This window comes from Aristolochia californica, unplaced genomic scaffold (assembly GCF_029961685.1).
Source record: "Aristolochia californica isolate CCGP_79_NKW_82.1479 unplaced genomic scaffold, dmAriCali1.0.hap1 SCAF_11, whole genome shotgun sequence".
Taxonomy (NCBI): domain Eukaryota; kingdom Viridiplantae; phylum Streptophyta; class Magnoliopsida; order Piperales; family Aristolochiaceae; genus Aristolochia; species Aristolochia californica.
In genome coordinates, this window is record NW_027181782.1 from 29,097,692 (window position 1) to 29,110,601 (window position 12,910).

General features: G+C 40.4%; 1 protein-coding gene and 1 pseudogene across 1 annotated transcript; both read left to right on the top strand.

Annotated features, from left to right (window-relative positions):
- The first annotated feature begins 232 nt into the window (after positions 1-232).
- Positions 233-2,852, top strand: LOC137944191 ((3S,6E)-nerolidol synthase 1-like). Its single transcript, XM_068789766.1, has 7 exons — positions 233-474; positions 554-821; positions 900-1,275; positions 1,357-1,575; positions 1,656-1,794; positions 1,897-2,145; positions 2,323-2,852. The coding sequence occupies exons 1-7, from the start codon at positions 343-345 to the stop codon at positions 2,656-2,658; spliced, it is 1,719 nt and encodes a 572-aa protein (XP_068645867.1). The 5' UTR covers positions 233-342; the 3' UTR covers positions 2,659-2,852.
- Positions 2,853-11,172: 8,320 nt separating this feature from the next.
- LOC137943738 (TIP41-like protein) lies at positions 11,173-12,411 on the top strand (annotated as a pseudogene).
- The last annotated feature ends 499 nt before the right edge of the window (positions 12,412-12,910 follow it).

A 12,910-nucleotide genomic window follows, 5' to 3' on the forward strand; every position in this document is an offset into this window, starting at 1 on the left:
AATCCATTGACCATTTGTTTTTGTGTCCTTAGTGTATCAATGAATACAAATTATACTACTAATTTCAAGAAAAGAGCAATGTTACAACTTTTCCCTCATAGCAAACCGGAATTTTTTTCACCTCGTCTGCTCTTTCCACACCTGTCTAAACTCTGCGCATTAATCCTCCCTTTCGATAGGATATATATGAGGCCAACCAGACTTGAACAGCGCGAACGAAATTGTAGGTTGATTTCAAGCCTTTGTTGTATATAAAGCATCCGACTCCACCTCTGATCTTAATATCATTAACACCTCTCACCTGCCAAATAAGTCGTGAGAGGTCCATCCCCAGCCTCCCCAATGGTGTTGGTGTTTTCGGCTTATAGACCAACCTTACCTGGCGGCTCGGCTGCCTTGCACACCGCCCAAAATATAACGAGCAGGGGTGTACAAGTCTCACTTCTTACCAAAACCTCTGTCCCTTACGAGAAGGTGATATCGATCTCATATTTCTCATTATGCCTGTTTCATTATCTTCCTCTAGCTAATTTATTCTGGACAATGCTTAAAGGACGACCTACGCGTCAAGCAGGCGGAGAAAGTGAAGCAAGTCAGGGACACGATCCTGGAATCAGCTGATCATTATTCATCGGAGCATGCGAAAATAATCGACACCCTTCAACGATTGGGCATAGATCATCACTTCCACGAAGAGATTGGACTGCGTCTGGGCCTCTGCTATGAACATATCATGAGTGGTGACAGTGCCAGAGACAGCTTGTACGATGTTGCAATTGCTTTCCGCTTGCTGCGGCAACATGGTTACTATGTCTCTCCAAGTAATTAAGTCCTTTTCAATTAAGTTTTTGTTGTGCACATTATTCAGCTCTGGTAATGAACAGGAACCTGTCAAATAGATGTGTTTGATAGGTTTCGAGATGGGAAGGGCAGATTTAAACTGCAACTGAGTGACGATGTAATGGGACTGTTGGCGTTATACGATGCTTCTTATCTTGCGATAGAAGAGGAAGATGCACTCGTGGAAGCTGCAGATTTCGCGAGTAAACACATTGTGGCGAGGTTGCCGACGATGGGATCTGGTCTGGCAAAGAGAGCTAAGTATGCTTTGGACAATCCCATTCACATGACCTTACCCAGATACAGCACCAAGTTCTATCTGGAAAACTCCAAATTAGGAGCCACGGGGAAGACCGAAGCCCTCCACGAACTTGCCAAACTCAGTTTCAACTCTGCACAGTTCATGCACCTGGAAGAACTGAGGAGCGTTCGGCAGTAAGCAGCATTAACTCCATTAATGGTCTGTCACTTTAGCTGTGGATTGGTCTAATTTGTTCCGTTAATTTGGACTAATAGGTGGTGGAGTGACCTCGGAGTGGCCAAGGAACTCAAGTTTGCAAGGAACCAGCCCCTGAAATGGTTTATGTGGTCGCTGGCTCTCGTTCCCGACGCAAGATTTTCCAAATATAGAATTGAGCTCACTAAACCTATTTCATTTCTCTACGTAATTGACGACATTTTTGACACTTACGGCTCACTCGAGGAACTCATTCTCTTCGCTGAAGCAGTAAACAGGTAACTATTTTTACCCAACAATCCACTGCAATTACAACAAATAATCCTCCAATTAAGGCTAACTTACCCGCAAATTATAGATGGAGCATCGACGGATTCGACAGTTTGCCTGGATACATGAAGATATGCTTCTCGGCTCTCTACAACACCACAAATGAGATCGCTGATAAGATCCTCAAAGAGCATGGCTGGAATCCCATAGACACGCTAAGGAAATCGGTACGTAAGAACTTAAGGACGACGTTCGTGGTAGAGTATAAGTCCTTTCCGACTGAAATTCTTTACGGTTTTAACCGATATGTGCTAGTGTAAATATTTCAGTGGGCCGCACTGTGCGATGCATTTCTAGTAGAAGCAAAGTGGTTCAGCATGGGCCATTTGCCACCGGCAGACGAGTACCTGAGAAACGGATTTATCAGCACGGGGATGCCCATGGTGCTTCTTCATCTGCTTTCATTGTTGGGTGAAGGAGCATCTTTTGACTGCAGAAACCTTCATTGCGGAATGCCCGCCCTAATCTCATCTCCTGCAACTATTCTTCGCCTCTGGGATGATCTGGGAAGTGCCAAGGTAAGAAAAGAGAAGCAAGTGCTGAAAACCGTCAGCTTCTCTGCCTGATTTGATTAGATTATTTCTTGGTAGCTAGTTTCACCGTCTTCTCTAACAAAAAAAATGGTACTCGCAATTGTTCTCACCATTGATTGCTCTTTTATTTGTCTAACAAATATTCATGGACGGCCTTTGAAGGATGAGAAACAACAAGGGTATGATGGCTCCTATTTGAACTGCTACCTGAACGAAAATGGGAACTCTTTACAAGTTGAAAAGGCACGAGAACATGTGGTGCATCTGATCACGGGAGAGTGGAAGAAACTCAACAAGGCGTGCCTCTCTCCCAATTCCTTTTCTCCAGCTTTCACATCAGGCTCACTCAACAGCACTCGAATGGTTCAAGTTATGTACAGTTATAACGAGGATCATCTCCTTGAGTCACTCGAACAACACACCGACTACTTGCTAAGAGAACCCTCAGGATCAATAGATTTTACCCATAGATCATATACACGCGAACTTGACGGTTAGTTGTAAATTGGAACTTTACTGGATGTGTTGACTCATGTAAGTCAAGATTGAGATACATATTCATGTTAGTTTATGGAGCTGTATAATGGAAAAATCTGAAGCAATTACTAGTTACTATGGCTACTATGGAAGCTAAGTTTATTGACTGCTTCAAGACTACATTGCAGGGTATATTGTTAAAGAATTTCATTTTTTGTCTTGGAATTGTTGATTCCATCTCTAAGTCATAGAATATTTATTTTGTCAATTCATTCATCGTGTTCCTGATTAATAATAATAAAAGTGGAAGTTGAAGTAAACACATTGACATTAAGTACTTCGCCATCAAGGAGTGTGTCGGATCACATGAAGTGTTGATCAAGCACAAGCGTACTAAACAAATGGTTGCAAATTTATTGATGAAAGACATGTCACCAAGTTGGTTTAAGGATCGTGTAATTGAGATGGGACTTTGCTCAAATTGGTCATTTTACTTTTGATCTCAGGTTTAGTAATTTATACCACTATTGAAACAGTTGAATTTATGAAAAAGATTAATACTTCATTCACTTCATTGACTTATTATAATTAAAGTACAAAAACTTCTATTTATAATAGAGGAAGATAGTAGAGTCCAATTACAATAAAACTAGTTTTGTCCCAATTACACCCAAACTCTAACACTTAAAGATAAGTCCTAACATAATTAAATAACTCAATATAGATAAAAGACAAACATAACTCAAACTAGAACTCTTCTAGGACTTGACAATACGATAAAGATGCCTTTGTGAGTCCTTCTTGATCTTCCAACTTATGTGATAAGGATGCCAGCTCGTGGTAATCATGGTGGGTCTTACTTCTTATGTGCTTAGGCCTATCTTGTGGGCCTTCCTTGGTCATGTGGCCCATCTTATAATACTCTTAGATATGTGGGCCTTCCTTGGTCGTGTGGGTTTGGGCCTATCTTCCAACACCTCCCCTCAAGCTGGGGTTGAGAGAACAACATGAACTCCCAGTTTGCTGCAAATGATGTATAAAATCTTTTTGTATAAAATGACACTTGTTCCAATATGTCTTTATCTTCCAACACTCCCCCTCACATTGTTGCGTCCATCCATGAGGCCCTATTGGCATAACATAAGTGAGTGTAAAAATCACTTCTAGCTAGTAAGACATTGCTCCATACTCCAGTCCTAATGTTGGATGTAGGGCACACTCCGTCTTCTGTAGGTAGTGTGTCTATCGGCATTGCCCTGAAGTGTCCACCACCAAGTCCCTCCATAGGACAACAACTCTCAAGTGGCTGGATAAATAAAATCCATTACAAAGGGTGGTGGTGGTGGATGGGGGGGTGGGGTAGGTAGTGGGTTTATTTATAATAGTGTTCCAATCCAGACACCGAATTTCATGGTATCTAAGTATAACTTCTCTTCATAAAATATAATTATCAGAAGATAAATAATCTGATAGATTTCAGTCTCTGTCATCTGGATGAACTAAGTACTGTTTCTCCTTTTTTTCTAGCATGACCATTGCCGCTTCCAAGATCAATATCTCCTTATAAAAAAATCATACCGAGAATTGGTTGAATAGGTAAGAAAATAGACTTAAATATATTTCTTTTGATATATAATTATTCATATAAAGTCTCTTTCTTGATAGTATAAAATACGTCGGAAGCCTTTGCAATCCGACCTTTGCTGCTTCAAATATCAATTTCTCTTTGTAGATAACTTAGATAAAAAATTGGTTGAATATATAAAAGAATAAACTTACCGATCTTTCTTTTGATATATATTTCTTCATATAAAGTTTACTTCTTGATAGCATAAAGTACCTCGGAAGCTGAAGCTTTCTGCTACTGCTCGAACCTCTTTTGTAAACTTACCTTCCCTCATTAAAATATCGATATCTCTTTGTAGATAGCTCCGATTGGAAGAAATCATTTTTCATTGGAAATTAGACTCAAATGTATTTCCAAAAATATATAATTTGAAATATTAAAATCTCAGTGTATAGGTGAAAAAAGCAAAATAACTATGGGTGTAGAGACTAAAAAATATATGAACCTGGACTTAGGGTTTAGTGTTTAGAAAAAAAGGATCTCATTATCTTTGTAGGTTGACCAAATCAACTCACAAAACCAACTCTGATACCATGTTGAATTTATGGAAAAGATAAATACTTCATTCATTTCATTGACTTATTATAATCAGAGTACAAGAACCTCTATTTATAATAGAGGAAGGTAGTAGAGTCAAATTACAATAAAACTAGTTTTTTCACAATTACACCCAAACTCTAACACTTCAAGATAAGTCCTAGCATAATTAAATAACTCAATATAGATAAAATACAAACATAACTCAAACTAGAACTATTCTAGGACGTGATCATAAGATAAATATGCCTTTGTGAGTCATTCTTGATCTTCCAACTTATGTGATAAGTATGCCAGCTCATGGTAATCATGTGGGTCCTACTTCTTATGTACTTGGGCCCTTCTTGTGGGCCTTCCTTGGTCGTGTGACCCATCTTATAATACTCTTAGATAAGTGGGCCATCCTTGGTCGTGTGGGCTTGGGCCTATTTTCCAACAGAAATGAAATTCAAATATCCGATTAGCCTTCTCTTTTGGCTTTTATACATGCATGTTGTGAATGACAAAAATTATTGTGTTTGATAGGATTTAATATAACCATTTGAGGCTTACTCACAAAGGCATGCCACTAAGTTTTTTAAGGACCATGTAACCAAGATAAAACATTATTCAGATCATCACTTTACTTTTGATCTTAGGTGTTGTATTTTATAACACTAATGAAATGAAATTTATATATCTTATATGTCTTCTCTTATGGCTCGTGTACATGAATATTTTGAGAATGAAAAATATTATTATGTTTGATAGGACTCAACATAAGCATTTGAGTATTATTCATAAATTAAGTTTATGAAAATTCATTAAAAACCTCATTAAAGGCCTTGACAAAGAACTATTGCATTGTAATGTATGAAATGTATAACTAGAGGACTTACCATCATGATTCCTTTAATTTGTCTTTTAGTTTAAGCATAGAGTATTAGTAAATTATGGATACTGTTTCACAAGACCAAGTGGGGGAGTGTTAGATTTTATTTTGAATAAATAAAATGAAGTGTGGTCCTCCCAATGCTATGGCTACAAATAAGTCTCCATTTCACTTTATTTATTCATGTTATTTGTCATAGACAGAAATACCTCTGCCATCTTCCCTTGCCAAGCAAGTGGGTTTCTATGGACATGTGCTCGTTTATGTCTCTCTTAACGGTGTGTTGAGGACTCAATAGCACTCCGGGTTACCCAAAGGAGGCGGCAATGACTCACTGAGTTAATTAATTTTAAATTTTATATTTTATATTGCTTTAAGCATAATTTTTCATTAAGTATGTCAGGATCTAGGTCATAAGGGCAGAATTATCAATTTAAGCCCAAAACTCTAATGACGTCAAACCCTATTTAGAAGAACGACAAGCATTGAATTAGGTTAAACAAGGTTTGGAGTTCTCCTTGATGAGCTCTAGGGTTTGGGAGGTCTCCTTGATGAGTTCTAAGTATAGTTCTCTCTTGATTTTGGGTGTATTCTTTCTCTTTTGAATTCTGGTTTGCATTGATCTTACCGAAGCTAAGAGGGAAGGATTGATTTCCTATTTTCGAGTTCAATCAGAGGTTGTAGCCCCTCCTACGTCCACAACAGCAAGAGGGGGCTTCTCTCCTTCATTCCGAGCAAGGGTAGGGGTTTATCAACCCCAAACCAAGAGCAACCTCTAGAGAGGTGCATCAGCCTCAAAGCCAGCAAGCTCCAAGGTTAGGAACCCCTAACCTCTTATCCAAGGACTGTCCAAGTTAGAGGCTTTAAGCCCCTAACCGGAGCAGTAGAAGAGAGGGTTTTAAATCCTCTCAACCGTGAGCATCAAAGGGTACCTTTCTCCTCCTGTCCGATCAGCAGCAGCTAAGGCTCTCTGCCCTTACTGAGAACAACAGTTTGGGTTCTCAAAGGAGGTTGCTTCCCTCCTATCTGAGAACAGCCAAAGAAAAGGAAACTCCTTTTCAGCCTTACCGAGAGAAGCAGCTCTATTTCAGTGTTGGATTCACAAATACCAAGCCAAGTTACTCGATCCATGGCTAGGGACCACAACAACTTGGTATCAGAGCAGGGTAACACGGGGGAGCCCAACAACGGTGAGTTAAAAGAGTTGGTCAAAGGGCAGCAGGCACAGGAAGAAAAAAAAGTAGAGAATGAAAGAAAGTTTTCCATAATCATAGAGACGTTGGAACAAATTCCAAATATTAATCTCCAGATTGATAGACTTTCTAGAATGATGGAAAATATTACGGTTGGAATAAATTCAACCCCGGACCAAAAACGAGAGGACAACTCGCACAAGAGAGGGGGAGACTAGTTTACAGAGCGCACTGCCTTTCCTGGCCAGATGGAAAATTTCAACCAAGGATGAGGCACCGTACCAAGGTATACAAAACTTGACTTCCCTACTTTTAATGGGTCAGATGATTGATTTGGTTACTTAGGTGCGAAAATGTTTTTATTACCCATTAGAAAACATAAAAAATTGATAAAGTGGGACTTGCCGCTTTCCACATGCTCGATGAAGCACAACTTTGTTTTCATCAAGTAGAGTTGGATAGATTGGTGTAGGATTGGTAAGAGTTTAAGGAGTTATGCACTATCTAATTCGGTCCTCCAACCCACAGTAACCCCTTGGGGGATTTGGGGTTGTTATGACAAACTGGCACAGTGGAACTATATAAAAAATAGTTCCAAGAAAAATTGGGATGAGCCAGTCGGATGGTTCGTGTAGACCAGTAGGTCAATTTATTTACGGCAGGCCTTACTGAGTCATTAAGGTTAGATGTGGAGCTCCATGCACTTGCTAACTTAGCTCGAGCTATGAATCTAGCTTGCACATTGGAACTTCGAAAAAAATTTCAATATAAGAGACCAACTTGGCAAGGGGACTAGAACACTTCCACTAGCTGGCACGAGAGGCACAACACTAACCCTTAGATTGCTTCTCCAGCAGGCCAATAGGTCAGAAATCATCCCAGTATTACTCCTACAGTAGATACATGGCCCAACAACCCGCCCGCCCAGTATATTCAAAAATTAACTAGTGGGGAGATGGCTGAGCGTAGGGCAAAGAACTTATGTTACAATTGTGATGAAACATACAGGGTAGGCCATCAGTGTAAAAGGTTGTTCTGGTTAAAGGTTGATAAAATCACAGAACCACAACAACTTGATGATCCTACTGAGGACGATCCACCAGATATCTTTCTGCATGACATTACAGGATAGAAATCCGCCAAGCCTATGCAAGTATGCACTCGGGTGATGGACCAGGACCTTGTCAGCCTTGTGCATTTGGGAAGTACACATAATTTTCTCAGTTGGACCACTTCTCAACACCTTCAACTACATATACTTACACACTCAATAGTAATATTTTTGGTTGCCAATGGAGAAAAAGTTCCTAGCAACGACCTCAGCAAAAACGTAAAATTCTCAATCAGTACGACTTTCTTTCATTCAGAATTTTTTGTCATACCTCTAGCTGGGTTCGATATGGTATTGGGTATTAAATTTCTGCAAACATTAGGCACTGTTTTATGGGATTTTACTGCTTTAACTATGAGTTTTGAAACGGGGCGAACAACAAGTATTATTATAGGGCAGCCACATCACATTCATACGATTCACACACAGGACAATCTAGACAACAATATAGAAAATCTCCTAGATGAATTCTCGAACTTGTTCCAAGAACCCTCTAGGCTACCTCCCTTGAGGCACTGTGACCATCGGATATGTTTAAAACAAGGCTCAAAAGTGGTGGTCGTTTGACCTTATCAGTATCCACACCTCCAAAAAGATGAAATTGAAAGACAATACCAAGCCATGCTACAGCAAGGCCTTATTCGCAGCAGACGTTCACCATTTTCATCACCAGTCCTCCATGTTAAGAAACATGATGATACATGGTGATTTTGTGTCTATTATTGGGATTTGAATGCGCAAATTTTAAAAGATAAGTTCCCTACTCCTATGGTGGAGGAGCTTTTAGATGAATTGCACGGGCCATATATATTCACCAAATTGGACTTGCACTCCGGATATCATCAGGTTCATATGCATCCAGAAGACATCGAGAAAACTGCCTTCCACGCTCATCATGACCACTTTGAATTTGTGGTCATGCCATTTGGGTTATCCAACACCCCATCCACATTCTAGGCGTTAATGAAGGAGGTATTCCGCAACTATCTTCGCAAATTTGTACTTGTTTTCTTTTATTACATACTCATTTACAGTCAGTCTAGACATCAACATTTAGAGCATTTAAGATTGGTATTTGAACTATTACGTGCCCATCAATTATATATTAAGAAATCAAAATGCTCATTTGCGACATCACACGTGGCCTATCTCGGCCATATTATTTCCCATGATGGGGTCACAATTGATTCCGAGAAAATACAAGCTATTTCCGATTGGCCGCAACCTATGAATACCTCTGCTTTGAGAGGGTTTTTGGGATTGGTTGGATATTACAGAAAATTTAACAGAAACTATGGACCGTTAGCATCACCATTGACAAATCTCCTCAATAAAAATTCCTTTATTTGAAATGATCAGGCAACACAGTCCTTCTCAGACCTCAAATTAGCTCTTGCATCCGCACTAGTTCTCCAACTTCCTAATTTTGAAGATTTATTTGAGGTCGAGTGTGACTCATCAGGTGGGGGCATTGGGGCCATTCTACAACAACACTTTCACCCTATTGCATATTTCAGCTGACAGTTGGCAATACAACATCACAAATTGCTAGCATATGAACAGGAGTTAATCGGGTTGGCCAAAGTTGTACAATATTGGTGCTTGTACTTATGGGGTCGTGCTTTTTTTATTCATACTGATCATTACAGCCTTAAATATTTGTTGGAGTAGTGACTCACAACTTCTCCTCAACAACACTGAATCAGTAAATTGATGGGATTCAACTTTACTGTGGAATACCGTGCAAGCAGGTTAAACAAGGCGGCTGATGCCTTGTCACGACATTTGGAGACTCCGCCGCTTCTATATGCTATCAGCCAGCCTCGTTTTATTCTTTTAGACTTGGTCAAGGAGGAAAATGCCAACAATCCAGTTCTTCTCGATATGCACAAGAAAATTATAGAGGAGGCCATGTACTCTAGATGGACCATTCATGATTCTCTTATTTATTACAAAATAAGATTATATATCATACACACTTCGGATTTGGTTTTAGCCATCATCTCTGCATACCATGACAACACTCATGAAGGCATCCTGAAAACATTGCATCGCATGCGAGTGGATTTCTATTGGCAGGTTATGAAGACCTCCATTGCAGCATATGTAACATCATGTCCGGTGTGTCAATGTAACAAGGTGTAACACTTAAGTCCCGCGGGTCTTATGCATCCTTTGGCACTTCCTACATAGGTGTGGGCAGATATTTTTATGGACTTTGTCGAAGGTCTTCCACGATCTTCAAGCAAGTCGATATTATTTTTGGTGGTGGATTAGTTCTCCAAGTATGCTCACTTTATTCTTATGGCACACCCATATACAGCATCCAGAGTGGCGCATATATTTCTCGCTGCATATTGTTCGTTTACATGGTATTCCCAAATCGATTGTCAGTGATCGTGATGCGGTCTTTACCAGCACTTTTTGGCATGAACAATTTCGTCTATGCGACACCAAGTTGAAGCTCTCATAATCCTATCATCCTCAAATAGACGACCAAACAGAGGTAATTAACCGCATTGTGGAAATTTATCTCTGATGTCTAGTGGGCGATTGTCCTAAAATTTGGGTTCAATGGCTTTTGTGGGCGAAATATTGTTACAACACTTCCTTCCTGTTATGGACCCAATAGTGACCCGAGTCAGGCGGAGACACCGTGGCTGAGTCAATTACTTTGACTGAGTTAGCTATGTAGCCATTTAATTTATTTTTATGTTAAATACCATAGAGGGGCAAAATTGTAATTCTCTTTGGAACCTTGGATCATGAGTCCTAATTAAGAGACGTCATGGAATGAAATGGATAAGCAAAAAGTTACAAGGGATATGTGTTCTCCTCAACAAACTAGGGTCGGCGTTCCCTTGGAACCCTAGGTTGCGGACTCCCTCAAAGCCGTAGGTTACAAACTCCCTTAGAGTCGGGTTATCCATCGTTGTTCTTCCTCCTCTTAGTTCTCTTCTTCTTTGTTATCTCCTTTGTCTTCCCTTGTGAATCTTCGTGTTGATTTGGGCCCATAATAGTTTGGTATCAGAGCAGGTTCACAATGAGAGATTCTTCGTTCTGAAAAATAGTCGCAGCGACGGTCCGATAGGAAATAGCCGCAGTGAACGCAGAAATAATGTCGAAAATGGAAGCATTACACACATAGTTAAAATCAGCAATACGGGATGAGATGTGTGCCTTGCGTACAAAAATAATGGAGATACTTCGGGCTGAAATCGAAGCTCTTCGGGATAAGGAATCAGAGCAAAGGGTCACCGTTTCGGAAGAAGACGGTGTTCGACCTCAAAGCTCTGCGGAATGGGCCCAACGGGATTTGCCTATTTTAGTTCGGCCAGATACATCTATTAAGCACCTAGCCAATACTACCTAAAAGACTAGCCTGTTAAGAGTGGAAGACATAGGTACTTAACCCCAAGACCATAACAGTATCCATAGTCGATACTATTGTTGTTCACCCACGGACAAAGCCTCCTCAGGTCAGGAATTTTGGTGACAACGGTGAGGGGCAGAATGTTAGCATTGCCTCCACTTCTCACTCAACAGAGACATACCTCAACTCATCGACATCAAGACCAGGTGAGTCTTTGAATTCCTAGATCCTGCGTGTAAAAAATGGGGAACAGCAACCCCTGTTTTGGGATACCGGTCAACAGCAGAAATTTTTCCGTTGTGGGGATGTCAAATTTTTTTTTCGGCAGCTTCTGTTGTGCGCTTTCTGCTGGATAATCTTGGAACATCCCACTTACCCGAGATGGTAATTGAGGATAGTTCTTTAACTCTTTTACATAAGGAGACGGCCGTCAGAATTTATTTTAATGCATTTGAAGCTCTTAGTGAGTGGAAGCATGAAGGTTTACCGCCTATGGATGTCCCCGCTGCTGCCAAATGGAAATTTAGAAGCAAGCCTTCTCAATAGGTGATACTCGATGATGATTATACCTTCAGTACACCTTATTGTGGGGGTGAAACAATTGATAGGGATCTAGAGAAGCTTGACGCAAGTGACAAAAACTTGCGTTTGTGTTGGGAGAATAGCAGAGAAGGAATTGCTTTAGTTGCATTGGCATCCAAAGAACCCATTCTCTTCTATGATGAAGTGGTTCTCTATGCAGATGAATTAGCTGATAGTGGAGTGTCACTCTTACCAGTAAAAGTGAGAGTAATGCCAAATTATTGGTTTCTTCTACTGCGTTTCTGGCTAAGAATTGATGTTGGACTTATGAGGTTGAGGGACACATGATTGTATTGTAGTTTTGGAAGTGATCCCCATGTTAATTTGTCACATGATTCAAATTTTGCAGTTTCTTTCCATGAGCATGGAGGATCTTTCCTTAAAATCATAGGGCTTTGGCACTCATATGCTGTTGCTGATAGTGGATTGTTGCCAGGTCCAAATATGGGTGGGAAGTCCACACTTTTACGTGCTTCATGATTGGTTGTTATACTCTCTCAGTTGGGATGCTTTGTACCTTCAGAAATGTGTATTTTGACAACTGTGGACACGGTTTTCACTCGTACTGGTGCAACTAACAAAATCATGATTGGAGAGAGTACCATTTTTATAGAATGCAGGGCAACTGCATTGATTCCTCATGTAGCCCTCCAACCCATGGCATGTGCATTCAAACAACACTCTGGGATCACTTCTAACCGTGGCTTGGAACTTGTTTTTCTCTATCGACCTTCACCAGGAGCCTGCCCAGAGAGCTATGGTCTTCAAGTGCCTCTCATGGCTGGTGCACCAGAATCGGTGGTGAAGGCTGCATCAAAAGCCAGTCACTCGATGACAGTTTCACTCAGAGTAAACTCAGGTCAAGTGAGAGTACATCACAGTTTTCTAGCCTCCATGTGGATTGAACCAAGATGCCTTGGATACATTACTTTGTCTTGGCAGGAGATCAGAGGTCAATCTCGAATAGCGTGCTCAAAGG